The sequence below is a fragment of the Megascapheus bottae genome, chromosome 14, assembly GCF_031878675.1.
Source record: "Megascapheus bottae isolate mThoBot1 chromosome 14, mThoBot2.hap1, whole genome shotgun sequence".
In the NCBI taxonomy this organism is placed as follows: domain Eukaryota; kingdom Metazoa; phylum Chordata; class Mammalia; order Rodentia; family Geomyidae; genus Megascapheus; species Megascapheus bottae.
The window spans coordinates 32,868,350-32,892,041 of NC_143522.1; the positions used below are offsets into that span (position 1 = coordinate 32,868,350).

At 47.3% G+C, this 23,692-nt stretch overlaps 3 pseudogenes and 1 gene segment (V, D, J or C); 1 reads left to right on the plus strand and 3 right to left on the minus strand.

Moving 5' to 3' along the window:
* Positions 1 to 3,445: 3,445 nt before the first annotated feature.
* Positions 3,446 to 3,981, minus strand: LOC150055013 (immunoglobulin heavy variable 3-74 pseudogene; annotated as a pseudogene).
* A 6,648-nt stretch (positions 3,982 to 10,629) lies between these two features.
* Positions 10,630 to 12,325, plus strand: LOC150055014 (uncharacterized; annotated as a pseudogene).
* Positions 12,326 to 15,467: 3,142 nt separating this feature from the next.
* On the minus strand, positions 15,468 to 16,042 carry LOC150055015 (immunoglobulin heavy variable 3-11 pseudogene; annotated as a pseudogene).
* A 5,308-nt stretch (positions 16,043 to 21,350) lies between these two features.
* Positions 21,351 to 21,835, minus strand: LOC150055016 (immunoglobulin heavy variable 1-69-2-like). The segment is given in 2 exon segments: positions 21,351 to 21,679; positions 21,758 to 21,835. Coding segments are annotated over 2 exon segments (375 nt in total).
* Between the last annotated feature and the right edge of the window lie 1,857 nt (positions 21,836 to 23,692).

The window sequence follows — 23,692 nt, forward strand, 5'->3', positions numbered from 1 at the left end:
CTTCCTGGAGGTCATTTGATAAACACTATTTTATATGGTAGAACACATACTCCTTGTGACTTTGGTTCCTTTCCTGAGAATTCCTGCTTTGGTCTCACTGTGTGTGAACACACTGCTGGCAGATCATGTCATCCATGGCTACAGAACACATCTTCTCCTCAGCACAGGGCCCGTCCTCCATGACTGATTCTACAGCAGCCTCAAGACAAGGCGCAGACATTCAGAAGCCACAATAGATGTCACTTCTTCCACAGCATGGCGCTGTCCCACTCTCAACACCTCAGAAAACCTCATCACCTCTCCACCAGCACAGTGCTCGCTCTCCAAGTCTCAGAACCCCAGAAACACCATCTCTCCACCAGCATTGGAAGAATTCCAAGCTCAGTGACAGATCCCTTCTATTTATTAGTAGACACCTCCACTTGGCCCTGGCCTGTACTTCAAGAATACGTGGAAGTCCAGTCTTGTTTCTGATTATTTCAGGAGGGGAGATTTGAATCTCCAGTAGCAGATTCACTGGCCAATCTCGGAAACACCTGTAGGGCTGAGCGCGGGTGAGGCAACGTACGAGTCACCTGCAAGCAATTGTTTCAGTCGAGAAACAAAACTAGAATCCTCACTGTAACGTGGTTTAGCCTTTCATCCATTAGTTTTTATCCTGTGCTTAAAGATTTGTTTTCAACTAATTCTATGGCAAGGAATGTGGCCTAGTGGTAGAGTGCTGGCCTAGCACACATGAAGCCCAGGGTTGGATTCCTTGGTACCACGTACACAATAAAGGTCACAAGTGGTGCTGAACCTCAAAAGACAGACTGTTATCCTTGAGTACAAAGTGTCCAAGGACAGAGTGCAGCCATGAGTTCAAGTCCCAGGACTGCACACATACAAAAGGAACACAAATTTGGAGAAATTTAGACATTAAGAAGTATTTAGCAGTGTCATTGGTGGGACTGCAAACCACCGTGGAACGCAGTATGGAAGTTCCTGAAAAGACTGAACATAGCGCTTCCCTATGACCAGCAATTTCAATACTTGGTTGTACCCACTCGTCCAGAAACAAGGACATACTAAATCACTAGCACAACGATGTTCATGGCAGCACTATTTACCATGGCAAAGATATGGAACCAACCCAGATGCCCCTCAGTTGATGAGTGGATCAACAAGATGTGGTATTTACACACAATGGAATACTAGGCTGCTGTAAGAAAGAATGACATCACCCCATTTTGTAAGGAAATGGAAAGACTTAGAAAAAGTCATATTAAGTGAAGTAAGCAGGACTCAAAGGAACATAGACTCAATGGTTTCCCTCATTTGTCATAACCAGTAGAAAACCTGGGCTCTCCTAGCAGAGATTTAATTTAGAGCAAAACCTAGATACATAAGGCCATCTAGTATGATGCGAAATGAAAGGACCTCCAGGATATAGGAAGAAAAGCCATATAACGAGTCATTGTTGTCCTTAATGTACTATGTCACTGCTCATCTCTTTTGCTGTCCCTTGGTTATCTCAATTGGTTACAGTATTTTACCTTGTTATCTGATATATTGTATATATGATTATTTGGTTGTTTGAAATAAAATACGGCAGGGGGAAAACAAGTTGACAGATGGAGCGGGGAGAGGGAAATTAGGACCAAGATATGAGAAAGGGTATCAATATTAGTGAAGTAATGCACCTTCTGTGTGATGAATATAATGTAACCCTTCTATTAATTACTATAAAATACATGAAAAAAGAAAAAACCAAAGAAATATTTAATAGTGTTAATGATAATAAGGATGAGATTCTTAGCTGGATGCCTGAGGCTCCTGCCTGAAATCTTTGTGAATCAGGGCGCTGAGATCTGAGGAGTGAGGTGAAATCTATCTGGAGTGGAAATTCCATGGTCTCTCCTTTAAGTGGACCAGGAGAAAATCTCCAATGGAGCTGTAGATCAAGTGGTAGAGTGTCAGGAGAAACTGCAGGGACAGGACTCAGGCCTGAGTTCAAGTGCAGACACAGGCACTCACCTCCCCACACACATGCACACACTTCCCCACACTCAGAACCCACTGCATGTCCAAGTACACATGGTAAGCACCTGGGAAGTTTCCTGTAGGATCTGGAGTGGGCCATGGTCTCCTCTCCTTTGAGTCCAGCACTCGTCTAATGTTGGGAATGGGCTGTGTGGATGGTATTAAATTCCTCACCAATTCCCCCGTGAAAACCTGGATGAGGTGGAGTCAGAACAGCATAGACTCCATGGCTTCCATGGCAGAGGCCGCGTCTGCTCCAGGCCCAGCTGGGACTCTAGAGCTCTTTCCCATGGCCAGGCCCCGGAGCAGGCAGCCCGCCTGTGCCTTCTCCAGAGCTTAGCAAGGCCCGGGGTGTGGTGTCCTCAGCTGTTCCTAAGTCACCAGTGGACGCGTTCCTGACAACGAGGGCCATGCAGGGAGATCCATGTGATGACAGTTTGTATCCACATCCACGGTCCCCTTAGCTACAGAAAACCCCTGAGGATCCGGAGGGCTACAGAGAGGACACTGAGAAGGTCACAGAGTGGAGACTGGGGCAGGCCAGTCAGTTCCTCCTAGGGCATGCAGGAACCATGACCACTGCCACACTGACCTCCAGACCAGTCCAGGGCCTCAGGTTTACAGACTGAATACAGACCACAGCTGCATGTGGATTGAGTGCAACAGAGAGGTGTGGGCAACCCAGAGATGACTGAGAAAATGTCAGCAGTGCTAGAATCAAGAGAACCCACTGCAGAGCTGGTGATGTGAATCCAAACCATACTCCTGGATATATACAGTGTTTGTAGAAAAGGAAAGAGGGAGAGAAAGAGAGAGGGGGGAGGGGAATGTGCTGGGTGATCTGGTCCCTAAGCGCATGCAGGTGTCCACACTGAGCTTTGGCACGACTGGGCGTCTCACTGGGTCACAGTGCAGGCTCACAGTCCTGATCAATGGCCTCCCTCATGTGTCATCAACAAGGAAAAGGAGACCATGGGATCAAATCCAGGCTGGACTCCTGTGCTGTGTGTGAGGAATGGTGGGATTTGAATTCCCCAGTGGCATGGAGTCCTTGGCTTTGGCAAACATCCCTGCTGTCTTATCCCGAGTTTCTATGACTCATCTATCCAGGGTGTCCACTGTCTCCTCAGGAGTCTGAGAGGAAATGACTGAGAAGGTCCTTAACCTCCTCAGAGTTGACCTTAGTGACCTCAACTGTGTCACCCCTGCCCAGCTGTTGTGCTGTGTCATATCCATTCAAGAATTACTAAAAGTAATACATAGAACTGAAAGACCTTGATATCTACATTTGCAGACAAGGACAAAGAGTAAGGGTCACAAGCTAGAGAGCTGTCTGGAAAGACTTCAGGTCATGTGGGGAGGCAGAGCTGGCAGAGAGGGGTCAGCCCTGAATGTTCTGCTCTGCTCCCAGGCTGACCAAGAATCAGTGTGTGCAGAGCGCCCCCTGCTGGTCCCGAGCGCCCCTGCAGGGAGGTTTGTGTCTGGGCCTGCACTGCACTTCCTGCACTGTGTCTCTAACACAGTAATAGAGGGCTGTGTCCTCCACTGTCAGGCTGCTCATCTGCAGGTAAACTGTGTTCTTGCCATTGTCTGAGGAGGCGGTGAAGCGGCCCTTCACGGAGTCTGCGTAGTTTGTGCTACTACCTATGATGTTTGAAATCCACTCCAGCCCCTTTCCTGGAGCCTGGCGGACCCAGCTCATCCAGTAACTTCCAATGTTGAATCCAGAGGCTACACAGGAGAGTCTCCAGGACCCCCCAGGCTGCACCAAGCCTCCCCCAGACTCCACCAGCTGCACCTCACACTGGACACCTGCAAACACAGACAATCCTGGTCAGGCATGCTCACACTCACCCCTGTTCCTCCACCAGCTCCACTCACACACTCAGGGTCTCTGCTTCCCCATCAGTCACCTTTGAACACAGCCACCAGGAAAACCCAGCGCAGGCCCAGCTCCATGGTGAGTGGTGTGTGTCAGTCACTGGATGGACTCCAGCTCACAGAGCTTCAGGGCAGGGCTGGCTGGTTTTCATGAGCAGAGGGACGTCCCATTTGCATGGCCTCTGCTATAAAGCCAGCTGTGGGGCAGGAGTCTCAGAGATGGAGCTCCAGAGCAGAGGTGACTGTGCTGGGGGAGTTTGGTGACCATGGTCACCTTCAGTCAATCATGACACCTTGACCTTGTGCTGTGGTTCTCCCTGTAGCTGCCTCTCCATGGGAGCCTGAGGCAGGAGTGGAGAACTTTGAGACTTGTGTGGGTGCAGAGGGGATACACATGTCCTCTCACTGTGCCATTGAGCCTGGTGAGCATTCTGCTCAACATTTATGAGTCTCCTGTGACTTTGTGTTCCTTTCCTGAGAATTCCTCCTTTGGTCTCACTGTGTGTGAACACACTGCTGGCAGATCATGTCATCCATGGCTACAGAACATCTTCTCCTCAGCACAGGGCCCGTCCTCCATGACTGAACCTACATCAGCCTCAAGACAAGGCTCAGACATTCAGAATCCAGAATCGATGTCACTTCTTCTACAGCATGGCATTGTCCCACTCTCCAAACAGTTGGGGTCCTTCTTGAATGTCTACGATGGGGGTAAAGTGGTGACGGATCCCATGAATAATCCCAGGAACACAGATACTGGAGACCAGACTCTTGTTGTAGATCAAACTTTATTCTAGAAATGTGCTCACTAAATACAGATCGAGCAGTGGCCACCACGTCCGTAAATAGGGAGGGTCCTGAATTCCACCGTCAGCCAATGATATCCTTAGACACACCGTACTCGCCTAGAGTATCTGGGGGCTCCAGTTCTTGTCGGGAGGGGCCAGGCGCCCTCTGGCTCTGGACTGCTTGTGTCACTGAGGTTTTGGTGCTGAAGCACAGGTGGCAAGCAGCAGCAGTGGGGCTCCTTCACCACTATCTAGGAGTCCCCACAGTTTCCCATTTTTCTTCATTTATGGACACTCATAACAGAATGTAGGATGGGGCCCAAATGGTGTGGAAAGACAGTAGCTGGTAGCATTCAGGCAAGCCTGGACCGACTCCACCAACTTAGCTAAAGCAAACATGGGTCCTGCTGCTGTGGAAATGAGCGTGGTGCGCCAAAGAGGACGAGGGCTGGGTGGGTTTCAGATGGGACTGGGGTAAACGGTAATCATGGTACCCTGTTAAAGGCACAGCCCCCATGTTCTCCCCAACATGCTTTGAGGGAAGACAATAGTGTGCAGTTCCTATGATTGTATTGTTCATAATCATATCATGGTCCCATGCTTGGGGGTCAAATTTATTACCCCAGGCATCCATAGTTCCTGTTTGTTCTGGTTCCCTTGCCGGGGTAGACATAGGATGAGGTAGCTTTAAGGAGAGTGTGGAGGCAGCGTCTGTGGCATCCATAGCTGGCAGAGCAGTCATCCAGAGTGGTTTTTCTGGATAGGTCAGTGTCCTAGGCCGTACTGGAGAGGTTGCAAAGGTGGAGGCAGAACTCGGGTCAGCTGGCTATGGCTGGCAATGGTGTCGCTGAGAGGTCATTTCATGGTGGCAGGTGCCGGGGCCAGCCGGCAGCAAACCAGGGTTCGCAGATTGGGATTCCTGAAATAGGGGCAAGGACTAGGAAAAATTAAAAGAGAGACAAACAGATGGAGTTCGGGAGGACTACAGCCCAAGTCAGCAGTCCAAGAAGGCTGTGAGCTCCAGACTGCCGCCTAAGACTCTCTCGTTTATTTTAAGTTCCGACCTTAAATACTCTTCTTAAAACTAGGGAACTGCCAGAGGCTACATTCATACAAAATAGTAAACAAGTCACATATAGGATAAATGAGAAAGGATTAACATTGCTTAAAGTCATCCTGATAAGAACTGATTGACTTTGCTTAAAGTCATCCTGATAAGAGTTACTTCCTTATGTATACAGTTGTGTAGGTCCAAGGTCAGGTCCACGGTCATTTACCCCACAGTCGGTCCCCAACATCTCCCCCATCTTTCTTTTAAAAGATGTGGACTCGCTTGTCTTAGGTTGGGTGGATCGCTGACTCTGCCTTACCCGTCATGGGGAACTTCTTCAGATCAAGCTGAAGGCCCTGTCTTAGGTTGGTCAGAGAGCATCCCCTCTTATCCCGTCCTTGACTGCAATTCCTCTCGGGGGGGGGGAATTCATCCATCTGGGGCTTAGATCTGCGAAGTTGTTCGATTGGTGACTGTTGCAGATGTGACCATTGGACAGGTACTGGCCATAGGTGTTGATTTGTTCCCAGCCATAGCTTCAGTTGTCACTTTACTTGGAGTAGAAACAACAGGAGTTGTCTTAATATTGGCTGTTGGTGGATCTGAAGTGCTGGCAATTCCTCATTCTTCAGAAGCTGCAGTAGTTTTCAACGTGATCTGTCTCTGCTGTTCTGGGACCTTACTAGTAGGTTCTTGAGGCTCTCTTCTCTGCTCTAAGTGCCTCCCTTGATGCTCTCGGAGTTCTCTCTCCAATCTACTGATTCGACCTTCTAAGTGGGACTTAAGAGCTGTCATACGAGCATCAAGTTCATTTTTTTGCTGATCTAATGTTCCATTCTCCCCCCTCTTTAAAACAATGCAATAATTCAAACCTAAATGATTTTCTTGATTAAACCTTGAACATGTTCACTCACTCATTCACACACATTCATACTCAAAGATTTTAAAGTGCACAAAATTAATATTGGCCATTCATTTTCTGGAAGTTTGTGTCAAGAGAGCTTTGCCAATTTTACTCTTGCAGGTGAGAACCAGGTTCAAAACAAAACTTTAGAAAAACCATAAGGATCCATATTTAAAACTGGTACCAATTTCAAAGACAAAACTGGACAAGAAAAAAAATATGTAACACGAACAAGACAAAGAAACAGAGACTTTTACACTTAACACAAAAACATGAATTCAGGTCTTTTCCCCATTACTGGATGCACCACTGGAGGGTTAGGGGTGAAGGTCCAGTGAGTCGCTGCTTGGATGACCACTGTCACTCTCCACAATCCGAACATAGCATTTGGGCAGCCAGCGGGCATCATTTTTTTCCACGGGGGGGGGGCGTCCTTCACCTTCGTCCCAGATTTTCAGGGTCCCTGTTCGGGCGCCAGTTGCCGGGGCCAGCCGGCAGCAAACCAGGGTTCGCAGATTGGGATTCCTGAAATAGGGGCAAGGACTAGGAAAAATTAAAAGAGAGACAAACAGATGGAGTTCGGGAGGACTACAGCCCAAGTCAGCAGTCCAAGAAGGCTGTGAGCTCCAGACTGCCGCCTAAGACTCTCCTGTTTATTTTAAGTTCCGACCTTAAATACGCTTCTTAAAACTAAGGAACTGCCAGAGGCTACATTCATAGAAAATAGTAAACAAGTCACATATAGGATAAATGAGAAAGGATTAACATTGCTTAAAGTTATCCTGATAAGAACTGATTTGAGAAATGTATAGCTTTAACTGTAATTCCCAGGATAGCAGAAGTGACTCCATTTTGTGTAGCAGCTGCAGTTTAGTTATAAAAAGAAATTGAAAAATAACCAGCAAGATGTTCACGGTCAGAGTGACCGAGAACTGAAATTGTATAAACAGAATAAGGAGTAAGATAAGGAGTATGTGAAAAACATCTGCGACCAGAGGCAGGACACGTAGGCTATCTGTGACCAGAGACAGGACACGTAAGCCCTTCTCTAGCCAAAGAGGAAAATTCCACTACTCCCCAGAGTAAACCCCCAGCCTCATTTGCTGGCCCACCCCTCCCCCCTATAATTAACCAATCCCTACACTGTAACTATGCTTCTGCTTCTGTAACCACGCTTCAGCTACCCATAAATACTCCCCTCTCCCCAGCCTCGACGCGCAAGTCTTCTAGGAGACTTTGTTGCTCCGGGCGCCCGTGTTCCTGAATAAACCTCTTGCTGTTTGCATCCGACTGCGTGGATTCGCTGTTCCTTGGGAAGGGGGCTCCGTCTGGAAGACGTCCCGCTGAGTCGGGGGTCTTACATTTGGAGGCCCCAGCGAGATTGGAGACTCCCCACCCAGGGACCACTGACCCACCTCCGGGAGGTAAGCTGGCCAGCAAATTTTTGTTGTTCTCTGTGTGTCTTGTCTTATGTTAAGAGTATTTCTGGAATCTGTGACTCGGCCGTGTCAATCTGTATTCTGGCGGACCCGTGGAGGAGCTGACGAGCTCGGACTCCCGACCGCAGCCCTGGGAGACGTCCCTGAGACATCTGGGGTCAGATTTCTGACCCGTCCGGTTTCTCTTTTTGGGGCTTCGCCTCAGTCTGAGGACTCTTTAGTCCAGCTGATAAGGGAAACATCTGGGTTTCTTCCAAACACCAGTTTACTTTCGGTTTTGGAACGAAGCCGCATTGTGAAGTTTTTTTGTCTGTTGTGTATTTTTGTTTCTTGTTTTAATTGTGACGGGACTGAAACTGACTACTAACATGGGACAGACTGTGACGACCCCTCTAAGTTTAACTTTACAGCACTGGAAGGATGTGCGGACCGTGGCCAGCAATCTGTCAGTGGAAGTCCGCAAAAACAGATGAATGACTTCCTGTTCTTCTGAGTGGCCAACTTTTGAAGTCGGCTGGCCAGCAGATGGCACTTTTGACATGTCTGTTATTTTACAGGTCAAATCTAAAATAATGGAACCTGGACCCCATGGCCATCCGGACCAGGTCCCCTATATTGTTACCTGGGAGGGCTTAGTTTCTGACCCTCTCCCTTGGGTAAAGCCTTTTCTTACCGGACTCACGTCTGCTGTAACCCCTTCTGCACCTATCCTATCCTCTCCCCCTCACCCTTCCCCAGCTCCTCCTCCTCCTCCTCGTCCTCCTCCTCCTATTTCACAGTCCTCTCTATATCCAACCCTCGTTCCTGAAGAACAAAAGAAACCTGAGAAACAGCCTAAGGTCCTACCTCCAGATGAGGGAATTTTAGTGGACCTCATGACAGAGGGACCCCCTCCCTACCAAGGGCAGGGACCACCTCCTCGGGAAGTAGAAGAGGAACTCCCGCAGGTTCCCCCACCCAGGGACCCTATCCATTCCCCAGTGGCAGGAAGATTGAGGGGGCGCCGCGACCTCCAGACCGATCAGGTGTCCTCGTCTTCCCAGGCATTCCCCTTGAGGGTAGGCTCCAATAATCAGTTGCAGTACTGGCCTTTTTCTGCCTCAGATTTGTACAATTGGAAAAATAACAACCCCCCCTTCAGTCAGGATCCCTCCAGACTGACCTCACTGATTGAGTCCATTCTAGTGACCCACCAACCCACCTGGGATGATTGCCAACAGTTATTGCAGGCGTTGTTGACATCGGAAGAGAGACAACGCGTGTTCCTGGAAGCCCGGAAAAATGTACCGGGTGACAATGGGCGCCCCACCCAGTTGCCCAATGAGATAAACGCTGCTTTTCCTCTAGAGTGTCCTAATTGGGAATTTACTACTCCTGAAGGTAGGAACCATCTAATTCTTTATCGCTGGTTGCTTATCGCGGGTCTCCATGGGGCCTCCAGGCGCCCCACCAATTTGGCTCAGGTTAAGCAAGTGAAGAAGGGAAGCAGTAAGTAGTGGAGAGGGAGAGAGCAAGTGAAGAAGGGAAGCAGTAAGTAGTGGAGAGGGAGAGAGCAAGTGAAGAAGGGAAGCAGTAAGTAGTGGAGAGGGAGAGAGCAAGTAAAGCAGGGAAGCAGAAAGTAGTAGAGAGAGAGAGAGAGAATGTTAGGGACCGGAAGAGAAGGAAGGAAATGAGTAAGTTACTGGCCACAGTAGTGACAGGACAGCGACAGGACAGACAGGGAGGAGACAGACGGGGCCCCCGCGGAGTTGAGAAAGATCAATGTGCCTATTGCAAGGAAAAAGGGCATTGGGCTCGTGATTGCCCGAAGAAATCTAAGGGAATTCGGAAGCCTAAACCTCAGGCCTCCCTCCTAACCCTGGACGATTAGGGGGGTCCAGGCCAGGAGCCCCCCCCCCTGAGCCTAGGATAACATTGACTGTAGGGGGGCAGCCGGTCACCTTTTTAGTAGACACCGGAGCCCAGCATTCCGTGTTGACTCGTTCTCCTGGCCCGTTGAGTGGAAGATCTGCGTGGGTGCAAGGAGCCACTGGAGGGAAAAGGTACCGGTGGACAACTGACCGGAAAATACAATTGGCAACGGGTAAGGTGACCCACTCCTTTTTGCATGTTCCTGATTGCCCGTACCCCCTCTTGGGAAGAGATCTATTAACAAAATTAAAAGCCCAAATTCATTTTGAGGGAAATGGGGCCCACATTACTGGCCCCCAAGGACAGCCCTTATATGTACTTACCCTCAATGCTGAAGATGAATACAGAATATATGAAAAAGAAGTAATCGGAGAAACTCCACCCGCCTCTTGGCTACAGCTTTTCCCCAAGCATGGGCGGAAACGGGGGGAATGGGACTGGCTAAACATCAAGCGCCCCTTGTCGTTATACTCAAAGCTGGCACTACTCCCGTTTCCATAAAGCAATATCCAATGTCACAAGAAGCCAAGGTAGGAATAAGGCCCCACATCCAGAGACTATTAGATCAAGGGATACTGGTGCCTTGCCAACCCCCATGGAATACTCCCCTACTGCCTGTGAAGAAGCCTGGGACATCAGCTCAGAAAGCCGAACTCATTGCCATGACCAAGGCCCTCCAAATGGCTGAAGGTAAGAGACTCAACATCTACATGGATAGCCGATATGCATTTGCTACAGCTCACATACATGGAGAAATTTATAGAAGGAGGGGCTTACTGACCTCAGAGGGAAAGGACATTAAGAACAAAGCCGAAATTATAGCCCTGTTGACTGCACTATTCTTGCCCAAAAGACTGAGCATTATGCATTGCCCGGGCCATCAAAAGGGGGAATCAATGGAGGCTAGAGGCAACCGCCTAGTAGACAAAGCGGCCCGGGAAGCTGCACTCCAGGGTCAGAGAACTCCACAAGTGCGAGTCCTCCCAATGACAGAAAAGTCCCTCTGCAACCTTCCTCCACTCCCATACACTCCAGAGGATATTGAGTGTCTTAAGAAAATGGGGGCTGCCTATGACCCCAAACAAGGACAATGGACTTTCGATGGGAAAACAGTTTGGCCTAAAAAGTGGACTTTTGAATTTATTTCTAATCTCCACACCTTAACCCACTTAAGCAAGAATAAAATGAAGACCCTCATAGACCGGCAGGAAAACTTCGGCCATCTCTTGGGGAAAAGATGAAGCCCTGCAGCGAGTATCTGATCAGTGTTCTGCCTGCGCTCGGGTCAACGCAGGGCGGGCCAAAATTGGACTTGGAGTCAGAGTGAGAGGACACCGCCCAGGTGTTCATTGGGAAATTGATTTTACAGAAATCAAACCCGGACAGTATGGCTATAAATATCTCTTAGTATTTATAGATACTTTTTCTGGGTGGGTAGAAGCCTACCCCACCAAGCATGAAACAGCCCGAGTAGTGACTAAGAAACTACTGGAAGAAATTTTTCCCAGGTATGGCATGCCCCAAGTACTAGGAACAGACAATGGGCCAGCATTTGTCTCCAAGGTAAGTCAGTTGGTGGCCAAGTTATTGGGGATTGATTGGAAGTTGCATTGTGCTTACAGACCCCAGAGTTCAGGACAGGTAGAAAGAATGAATAGAACCATAAAGGAGACTTTAATTAAATTAGCTATAGCAACTGGCATAAAGGATTGGGTGTCCCTACTCCCCTTAGCCTTGTATAGGACCCAGAACACACCGGGCCCTCATGGACTAACTCCCTTTGAAATTATGTATGGAGCACCCCCACCTCTTGTAAACTTCCTCCATCCTTATGTTTCTGATTATGCTAATAGCCCCTCTCTCCAGGCCCATTTACAGGCTCTTCAGATAGTCCAGAAGGAAGTCTGGAAACCCCTGGCGGCGGCATATCGGGAGCAGCAGGACAGGCCTATCGTCCCGCATCCCTTCCAAATCGGAGACTCCGTGTGGGTGCGACGACACCAAACCATACACAGTCCTGCTGACAACTCCCACCGCTCTCAAAGTAGACGGAATCGCTGCCTGGGTCCACGCCTCCCACGTGAAAGCGGCTCGTCAGGTTCAGGACAATTCCACCAACCAGACCCCAGAATGGAAATTGCAGCGCACCCAAAACCCCTTAAAGATAAGACTTTCTCGGTTGTAATCCTTTCTTGCCTACTTCCTTTCCTTTTGGCTTCTGATAATCCCTATGTTCCCAAAGCCATCACTTGGCAAATAATATCTCAAACAGGAGATGTTGTCTGGTCAACTACCGAAATTCATACTCCTGGCACTTGGTGGCCCAGCCTTACCCAGCAATATCAGCAAGTGAAAAATAGAGAGACAGTCTTCATTGAATGAAAGATTCCATTCTAGGAACCAGAAGAAAATGGGGGAATGAGAAATGTATAGCTTTAACTGTAATTCCCAGGATAGCAGAAGTGACTCCATTTTGTGTAGCAGCTGCAGTTTAGTTATAAAAAGAAATTGAAAAATAACCAGCAAGATGTTCACGGTCAGAGTGACCGAGAACTGAAATTGTATAAACAGAATAAGGAGTAAGATAAGGAGTATGTGAAAAACATCTGCGACCAGAGGCAGGACACGTAGGCTATCTGTGACCAGAGACAGGACACGTAAGCCCTTCTCTAGCCAAAGAGGAAAATTCCACTACTCCCCAGAGTAAACCCCCAGCCTCATTTGTTGGCCCACCCCTCCCCCCTATAATTAACCAATCCCTACACTGTAACTATGCTTCTGCTTCTGTAACCACGCTTCAGCTACCCATAAATACTCCCCTCTCCCCAGCCTCGGCGCGCAAGTCTTCTAGGAGACTTTGTTGCCCCGGGCGCCCGTGTTCCTGAATAAACCTCTTGCTGTTTGCATCCGACTGCGTGGGTTCGCTGTTCCTTGGGAAGGGGGCTCCGTCTGGAAGACATCCCGCTGAGTCGGGGGTCTTACATGATTGACATTGCTTAAAGTTATCCTGATAAGAACTGATTGACATTGCTTAAAGTTATCCTGATAAGAACTGATTGACATTGCTTAAAGTCATCCTGATAAGAGCTGATTGACATTGCTTAAAGTCATCATGATAAGAACTGATTGACATTGCTTAAAGTCATCCTGATAAGAACTGATTGACATTGCTTAAAGTTATCCTGATAAGAACTGATTGACATTGCTTAAAGTCATCCTGATAAGAGCTGATTGACATTGCTTAAAGTCATCCTGATAAGAGTTACTTCCTTGTGTTTACAGTTGTGTAGGTCCAAGGTCAGGTCCAAGGTCATTGACCCCACAGTCGGTCCCCAACAGGCAGGAACTTGTGGATTGCCTGCTCCTGAAACTTGAGAGTTAGCATTATGCAAAGAAGGGGAATCATGTGCTGTCCAAGACAGTGGAAGGGTTTGGGGCCTATCTCCTTACATCTCACCCTCCTGAACTGCTAGGTTTATAAGGGTATTGGCTGACTCCAGTTCTTTCTTTCTTTTTATTTTCTGACAATAATATTTTATTGTAATTAATAGAAGAGTTAGAGTTACATTTGCCAGATAGAAGGTGCATTACGTCACACACTTTATACCCGTCCTCATGTTTTTGTCTCCATTTCCTTCCCCCGACCCCCAACCCTCATCTTGTTTTCCCCCTTTCCTTTCCTATTTCAAATAAACAAATATTGGATATTCAATATACCAGAGAAAAAGGTAAGGTACTCTAACAATAAGAGAATTACCAAGGTACTAGAAAAGATGAGAAATAACATAGTACATTAAGAAAAACAAACACACATTATATGGCTTTCCAGTTCTTTTTTTTGAACCACATATTTCTTCATCTATTTCCCTCTGATCCTGGGATGGTATTTAAATTCATACACAGCTGTGCAGTTGTCACCATAAAGTAGCAACCAGTGATGCCACTGCTCCTGAGAACCAGGTCCTCTCAAGGTCATTGAATGTGATGATGGAGAGGGAAAGTCTTCTAACTGTGACACAGCTATACACAGATTTATTAATCCTTTATGTTCTCTTTATAACAGACCAGATATTATGCAGCAGACTCATAGTTCAAAATGGTTTGGAGGGGAGGACATCATTCCATCGATCAGGACTGTCCTTTATTATTTGTATATTTATGATACAAATTGTCCTTATCATAGTCCTTTATGACCTTACAATCTGGCAGTCACCTTCCTGAAGTCTGTATAGTTCACACACATGTTCTTGTTCAGGACATGAAATGAGGTCTTTTCTGATCAGAATGCCATGGAGAAATGAACAAGGATTGTTTGGTATCATGGGAGGGGGTCAGGACCTAGGAGGACAGCTGGACTGCTTGAAGGTCCCCTGGGACAGCCCCGCCTGCCCCACGATTCCCTTGCACAGTGACAGTGTCCATGAATGAGCACAGGGACCTGGTCACCAAGCCCAGAGATTCCCTCCACAGGACTCCCATATCTGTCACTGGTGGAGGAAACTCCAGGATAGACGAGCACACCAAGGCCAGGTCTATATACACTGCATGTGGCCTAGACACGACTTCTCACAGGACGCCATAGGCTGATCCCTAAGTCTACGGCTGACCCCGGTGTTTCATAACTTGAGAATCCCAAATTACATTTGGTTCTTAGGGAAAGTAAAACAGGTTGTGTTAAGAAGAATCACTAAGTAAAAAGACTTCGTGACAGAAATCCTGTTACGTACATTCTAAATCCCTGTGCTCAGAGCTACACCACAGGGAGGAGCCAACATGAAGGTGAGTGATGTTCTCTCTCTCTCTCTCTCTCTCTCTCTCTCTCTCTCTCTCTCTGCCCTTCTATCTGTCTCTCTGTCTCTGTCTGTCTGTCTGTCTGTCTGTCTGTCTGTCTGTCTCTCTCTCTCTCTCTCTCTCTCTCTCTCTGTGTACTTTTTTAACCTCAGGGTCCAGTTTGTTAGGCCCACACCTGCCACTTTATTTTTTCTGTCACGTTTTCTGATTCCACTTATTTTTATAAGAGTATGTTAGGTTTTTGTGCAGGACAAGGTCCATAGTGATTTTACACTTGCCTCCTATTCACCAGTTATCACAAGAAATACTCACCACATCCAGATTGTTGACTGAGATGGGGTTCTCATTAAGATTTTGCCTTCACAAGTACCTTGATTACAGGCTTGAGTCACCAAGCCAGGCCTTTCCCCTCTTCTTCACGGAACAAGCTCCAGGTCTGTGAATCCTGGGATATTTGCCCCGAGTCTCATGGAATCACCAGGTCCCCTGATTTTTTCAGAATCCAATACTGCTGACCACTGCAGAGACACGATTGCTTCCCAAGTGACACTGTGTCATTTTTAATAGTCACCAGTCAAGATGAGAGCCATCACAGGAGATGCAGGTGATAAGTGGGGGAGGAATCCTGTGACCCCTGCTGGGCCCAGAGGCAGCACAGACACCAGGAGCCCAGGCCTGGCTCAGCTCTGCTCTGCTCCCAGGCTGACCTGGCTACAAGCTGTGCCGAGCGCCCCCTGCTGGTCCCGAGCGCCCCTGCAGGGAGGTTTGTGTCTGGGCCTGCACTGCACTTCCTGCACTGTGTCTCTAGCACAGTAATAGATGGCTGTGTCCTCCACTCTCAGGCTGCTCATCTGTAGGTAAACTGTGCTCTTGCTGTTGTCCCTGGAGATGGTGAAGCGGCCCTTCATGGAGTCTGCGTAGTTTGTGTAACTACTATCATAACTAATAACTGAAATCCACTCCAATCCTTTCTCTGGAGCCTGGCGGATCCAGTGCATGCCATAGTCACTGAAGGTGAATCCGGAGGCTGCACAGGAGAGTCTCAGGGACCCCCCAGGCTGCACCAAGCCTCCCCCAGACTCCACCAGCTGCACCTCACACTGGACACCTGCAAACACAGACAATCCTGGTCAGGCATGCTCACACTCACCACTCTTCCTCCACCAGCTCCACTCACACACTCAGGGTCTCTGCTTCCCCATCAGTCACCTTTGAACACAGCCACCAGGAAAACCCAGCGCAGGCCCAGCTCCATGGTGAGTGGTGTGTGTCAGTCACTGGATGGACTCCAGCTCACAGAGCTTCAGGGCAGGGCTGGCTGGTTTTCATGAGCAGAGGGACGTCCCATTTGCATGGCCTCTGCTATAAAGCCAGCTGTGGGGCAGGAGTCTCAGAGATGGAGCTCCAGAGCAGAGGTGACTGTGCTGGGGGAGTTTGGTGACCATGGTCACCTTCAGTCAATCATGACACCTTGACCTTGTGCTGTGGTTCTCCCTGTAGCTGCCTCTCCATGGGAGCCTGAGGCAGGAGTGGAGAACGTTGAGACTTGTGTGGGTGCAGTGGGGATACACATGTCCTCTCACTGTGCCATTGTCCCTGGTGAGCATTCTGCTTAACATTTAAGAATTAACATAAAACTTGAGTTACAACATGATTGCTATCTCCATGTGAGCATGCTAATTGTTAAACTACTATGAAAGCATTTGTACAATACTAAGATTTCACATGCCATTTAATTCACCCCTAATCCTGGATCTTCCCACCAACAACGTGGTCATCAGGTCCCGGTGTGGTTCTAGGAAATGGTGCTCATCTGGCTGGTGACAGACCCTCCTTCCTGTCCTGAGATCCCATGTGGCTTTGTGGCACTTGACTGCACTATGAGAAGACACCAAGTGACCCAGGGTCAGGCAGGTCTTGATGTGGTCACACCATTCGTCACAGTACAGCTCCCTTCCTTGTTTTTCTCATTAGATGCATTAATTGTATACAGCAATGTCTTATGTGTATTTGTAATAACCTCACTGACTGACAACATGCAACATGAAGTGTTCATAGATAAATGGTGATTTGTTAAGCATGGACACATAGGAAGCTCCTCCTCCAACAGCACAGCCAAGCCGTGAACACATTTCTTCCTGACCTGTTTCCTGTCAGGCTCTGTAATCCTTCCTCTGTCTTTACCTCTTCCTGTCCTCCCTCCGTACAGTCCGTGAGCTTCACATAGCATTTGACTGAGACATGAGTCAACTGGTGTAATGGTGGACACTGCAGGACAAGCTGGCTGACCTCATGTTGATGTGTATTTCTGGCTATGCTCACTTAGTGTGTCTTAATTTTATTTTTGACACTTATTCAATTTCTTTGACAAAACACCCCAAACCATGTGATATTCATAGCATGAAAAATTGTTTTCAGAGTCTGAAAAATTAATGAAGAAATAAAGGCCATAGAGCCTGCTCTGGCTCACTGTGAACCTGTGAATTCATCTGTCTCCATGTCCCCCACCTGTCATTCTCTGTAATTGATAACAGTGTTCTGTCCCTTGCTCACCCACACATATTACAATGCCTATAACCAACTGACACAGTGTCTTTTTTCCCTCACTTGGGTTATGGTTCTTAACATGTGAGGACAAGTCTATCCTTGTTGCTTTCAAATGGCATTTTGGTGGTGGGCTGGCTTTCCATTGGGAATGCAAATGGCAGGACCTCTTCCCAGCACACGGCTGAACTGTGTTCCATGGTGAATACACAGAGCTGCACAGCGTCTGTTTTCATGGCTGCACATCTTCCTGGGTGAGTGTGCTCAGGATTCGTCCTCCCCTTCCTAGGAGTCGGATCTGGTCACTGAGGCCATCGTCTTGCCTTCTGTCTTCACTTCTGAGGTCCACACGCAGTGCAGGAGTCTCTTGGATGCAGGCAGGATCTTGGCTTGGAGCTTGAGCTCAGTGTGGAGACAGGCGGCTCATCCGTTGTTCTGCTTTTAATATTTTGTTGCCATCTTACAGTTTTCAAATTCCCTTTATAAATTGTTATTATAAAGTGTATGTTCAGAGCTGTTAGAGTGGTACAAGTCAGGTTTTTAGCACTTTTGTTTTACAACAATGTCACTCCTTACATAGCTCTCTCCTACTTTCCTTACCTGTATCCCACACACCTTGTATAGTTAATTTTCAACGTAATGTCAAGTGAGGACCAGTACTGTGTTTGATCACCCCTTCAACATCCATTATTATAGTTCATATTTTCTACTCAAAGGCGGATAATCAATCAACTAAAAAGAACAGAAGAAACAAAACCAACAATGACGCTCCACAGAGCCTGTGAGCTTCAGTTAGTAAATGGGAAATAAGTTAACTGGTGAAATTTGTGGGCACAGAAGGACAAGATCATGTGTGTGTGTATTCCTAATTAAACTCACTTAGTGTGTCTGTTTTTATTTGATAAACACTATTTTATATGATAGAGCACATGCTCCTTGTGACTTTGGGTTTCTTTCCTGAGAATTCCTCCTTTGGTCTCACTGTGTGTGAACACACTGCTGGCAGATCATGTCATCCATGGCTACAGAACACATCTTCTCCTCAGCACAGGGCCCGTCCTCCATGACTGATTCTACAGCAGCCTCAAGACAAGGCTCAGACATTCAGAAGCCATAATTGACCTCACTTCTTCCACAGCATGGCGCTGTCCCACTCTCAAAACTTCAGAAAACTTCCTTCCCTTTCCACCAGCACAGCACTGTCCAAGTCTCAGAACCCTAAAACACCATCTCTCCAGCAGCATGGTGGGGTGCCTGTGAGGTGCACTCTGAGAATTAGCTTCATTAGACAATGGTTCACAGTGACTGCACACAGTGAAGCATGGTGCTGTACAGAAGTGGACGGCAGAGGGGAAGCCATGCCGCAGTGTCCTCACTGGACATCTTGTCTACCATTGTCCAGTATTGCCTCAATGTGCATCAAAGAACTGGGTCTATGGTTCTCAATCTAGGTGAGTCCCTGTCTGGTTTTGGGATGAGGGTGAAGCCTGCTTCAAAGAATGAGTTTGGTAAAGAGCCTTTGTTTTCCATTTCATTGAAGAGTTTGAGGAGAACTGGGGAGAGTTGTGCTTTGAAGGCCTTACAGAATTCAGCTGAGAATCCATCAGCTCCTGGGCTTTTCTTTGGTGGAAGGTCTTCGATTGCCATTTCTATTTCATTACTCAAAATGGGTCTGTTTAGTTGGTTTAGATATTGGTTTAGTTTGGGTGTGTCCATATTTCCTGCAATTTATCCATTTCTTCAAGATTCTCTAATTTCTTGGCATAAAGGTTTGAGAAGTCTACCCTACGATGCTGTGAATCTTGATTGTTCTTGTGGTTTCACTCTTTCTGTGATTTTGCTTCTTTGGGTGTGTTCTCTTGTTCTGTTTGTGAGATTTGCTAAGGGCCTGTCAATTTTATTAGCTTCTTCAGAGAACCAATTCTTTGTTTTGTTGGTTCTTTCTATGTTTTTTCTTGGACTCTAATTCATCTAATTCTGATTGAATTTTAATAATTCATTTGTTTCCATCTACAGGATTGGGGTTTCGTTTGTTGTTCTATTTCCATGAGTTTGAGGTGCTTCATTAAATTATTGGGTTTGAGGTCTCTCCAATTTGTTGATATAGGCACTCAAAGCTATGGATTTTTCTCTGAGTATTGCCTTTTCTAAATCCCCCAAAAGCTGGTATTTTGTTTCTTCTTTTTGTTAACTAGCATAAACTGTTGAATTTCTCATTTCTTCCCTGACCCACTGATGATGCAACATGTTTGTGTTTCCATATTGAGACTCCATTTCATTTTTAATATTACCAGGAAAAGACAGAACACATCCTGAAGGAGTGCAGAATACAGATTGAGGGAGGAATCCTGTGACCACTGCTGGGCCCAGAGGCAGCACAGACACCAGGAGCCCAGGCCTGGCTCAGCTCTGCTCTGCTCCCAGGCTGACCTGGCTACAGGTGATAATCTCTGTAAATATAATCATTAACTGACAATAATTGACCTTCTTGATGAAGAAAGATTCCTAGACAAGTTTTAGTATCCTGTTTTTCTTAAATTTTTATTGTCAGGGTGACATATAGAGGGGTTACATTTATGTTCATAAGGTATGAGTACATTACTTCTCAATTATTACACCTTCCAATGTTTTTCTTCTAAGTTCCCTGTTCCTCATGCATTTCTGAGTTGTAAAGTTTATTTTCAACATGTTGCCTACTGAATATCACTGTTACATTGGTTCACCTTCTGCACTTTGTCTCTTCATTTTGTTTTCCCATTCCCTTCCCTTATTAAAATAAACAAATAACACATATGCAAGACAGCAGGCACTAAAGGTGCCAGATACCAAAGTCAGACACATCAACACCAGGGGATAAGTCAGAAGGGGATACAAAAAGAGAAAAGAAATAACTTCACACAGTATGATTAAATAAACCACAAAGATAAAGCTCTTGTTCCCATATCTTGGAATTTTGTTGAGTATCATCCTGTATGTTCGTATGCACAAATCTATTGAGGTATTGTGATTCTCTAGTAGGAAAATCCTAGATATATAGTGATTATTACAAATGAGGTAAACCATAGAGTCTATGTTTCTTTGGGTCTGGCTTATTTCACTCAATATCCTTTTTCCCCCAAGGCCTTTCATTTCTTTATGAATGTGGTGACATCATTCTTTGTGATGAAGCATAGAATTCCATTGTGTATAAATACCACATCTTCTTGATGCACTTATCGACTGAGGGACATCTGGGTTGGTTCCATATCTTAGTTATGGAAAATAAAGCAGCGGCTAACGTGGTTGTTCTGGTAGTTTTAGTATAGCCTGGTGTATGGACATTTGGGTAAATGCCCAGGAGTGGATTGATGGGTCATGGGGAAGCCCTATGTTTACTCTCTTGAGGAACCTCCATACCGCTTTACACAGTGACTGCAAAAGTTTACACTCCCATCAGCAGTGCAGTATGGATCCCATCTGTCCACATCCATGCCACCATCTGTTGTTAATAGATTGTATGACAATGGACAGTGTAACTGGAGTGAGGAGGAATCTCAAGGTTGTTTTGATTTATATTTCCTTTATAGCCAGCGATGACGAGCATTTCTTCATGGGTCTATTGGCCATTCTTATTTCCTCTTTACAGAAGTCTCTATTAATGTACTTAGCCCTTTTATGAATGGCGAGGTTGTTTCTTTGAGGACTTGTTTTTGGGAGATTCAATTTTTGGGGCTGTAGGTATAATTTAGGTTTGAAGCTCCAGAAAGCTTTTATGGTATAGACACTGAAAACATAGGAGCAGTTGACAGGAAAACATGGTCACATGACTATTAACTGGGTAATGTCTTTGCTAACTTTATTTATTGTAAACTTCCCTTAATATCTGCATTTCCTGAGAATGGTGACAGGCACAGAACCTTTCCCATACACTGAGAATGGACTCAGGTCTGCAGCCTTTCTTCTGTTAATCATCTCCACGTTGTAAGCAGGCACTCAGGGGAATCACCTTCTCCTCACAGCTCTGGGGCAGCTGTCTTCCCTCAGGGTTTGTGACACACTGTGCCTCTCGCACAGTAATACACGGCCGAGTCCTCGGCCATCAGCCTGCTCAGTTCCATGTAGGCTGTGCTGGAGGAGGTGTCTGCAGTCAAGGTCACCTTGCCCTGGAACTTCTGAGTGTATTTAGTTTCACCATCTTCAGGGTCAATCCTTCCAATCCACTCAAGGCCCTGTCCTGACTTCTGCTTCACCCAGCTCATATAGTAGTCTGTAAAGGTGAATCCAGAAGTCCTGCAGGACAACTTGGCTGAGTCTCCAGGCCTCCTCACTTCAGACCCAGGCTGCTCCAGCTGGACCTGGGAGTGGACACCTGGAGAAGAGAGGGAGGACGTGAAATCTCTAGTTAGGGTCTGGACCCTCCGAGGCCTGGTCCTGGACAGCGGCTCACCTGTAGCTGCTGCCAGCAAGAAGAGGAAGCTCCAGCTCAGGTCCATGCTGGGCTCTGGGCTCTGGTGAGCTTGACAGGAGAGCTGGCTGCAGGCTGCAGAGGGAAAGAGCCCTGTCTATATTGCCCACCTCAGAGGCTGCTTATTTGCACATTCATGAGGCAGGTTCACATAGTCAGCTCAAGGCTGGAAGCAGGTGAGAAGGAAGAGGGACTGTGGCATGCCCCCTCATGGCCAGCCTGCTGTGACCACACTGAAGATGGGAGCCAGGGGAGCTGGTTGGTGAAGAACTCAGGGTTTCCCAGCCTCTCAGGAATGAGTGCTTTAAATATGGTGGCATCTCATTCCCATTTTCTCAAAACAGAACTTTGTCTAGTGCTCATGGCATTCAAAGAAACAAAAACTAAGTTCCTTTGATAAACTAAATTGATTAGTCCTTAACCAATATGTCTAAAATAAGAAGGGAAGTGAATGAAACAAAATCAGAGGCTATAATAATCCATCCTAAATAAGGTAGAAATATCCAAAATTTGAGAAGGAATGTTTCCAAAACCTTTCTCAAATAAGCTGGGACAATGTAATGAATGTGTAGATTCTTTCAGTATTTGTCCACAGGTCCTCAAGTTTTCCCAGTGTTTGTGGTTGATCTGCTCAATATCCTCACCTCCCTCTGAGCACAGCCAGTCCTGCCTCAACTCAGCCCAGGCCTCTGCACCAGGTCCAGCTCTGCAGCTGAGCTGGGTGGGTCCTGAGTCCTGGCGTCCACCTGTCCTGCAGGGAGGCCCTGTCTCTGCTCACAGGGCATTTCCTCAGGAATCCCCAGACAAGCCAATGGCTCTGCCCTGCATGGACTCAGCTCCTCTCTTGGAGCAGTGAATTGCCCTCATTTACCAGGCTGTTCTTTCTGCACAGAGACCACAAACAAGCAATGTCTGCACAAGGATTCTTCTCTGCAGCAAGCCAGGGATTGAAAGAAGCCAGTGGAGCTGGGGATATGGAGAGGTCACTCTTGCCTCCTTTAGGCTTCATCCTTCCTCATGCAGATCACAGCAGACCACTGTGTGTACAGGCAGTGGGGCTCAGGCCTGCTCCTGTCAGCCCTTCATAGGATGGGTGTGGGCACAAGTCTAGACTGCAGGTCCATCCCCATCCTGCCTTGTAGTCTGCAGGATCCACACCAACCCTTCTGAGCAGTGACTGGTTTGCTCAGAAAAACAAAGGTAAATGTGATGACACAGCCCCTGCCCTGGGCAGGGCCTGCACTGAGGTTTTCTGTTCTCCAGCATCTGGGAATCCCGGGGTTCCATGCAGGATCGGATCAGTCCCTCTCTGGAGGCTCCAGTTCCATGCAGCCAGCACTACCACCTTAAGCATGGAAGGTTCTTTCTGGACCCACAGACGAGCCAGGTGCTGTTCTCACAGCCCAGAGCTGACCCAGTGCTCAGAGGTGGGGTTTGCACAATGGGTTGCCAGGTGCTGGATCAAACACCAGATCCTATACAGTCTCTGGGAACTGTGTACATGTTGAGGTGCAGTCCAGGCTGCTTGTGGAGGGTTCTCCTTGGGATGGAGGGACTGGGCTGACATCCTGTAAGTCCTGGAGGAGCAGAGTCCAGCTCCATCCCCACTGTGAGGCCAGCAATATGGACACATCACGCCATCTCCAGTCTGAGGAACCAATGCTGTGGGGCCAGCAGGACTGCATGTGTGAGTTATAGCACAGAGATCTATAGGGTCCCATGTTGTCACCATTGCTGCATTGCCATCCCTACCCCACACTGGAGCCAGGGAACACCTGTATGATATCATCCCTTCCTACACAGAGACGCCTGCTCCCCCTCCATGACGTGTCACAGTGGAGAATGCTGAGATCAGTGACTCAGGCTCTGCGCCTTGGCTCTGACTCATCTGCACAGAACAATCCCTGCACATCCACC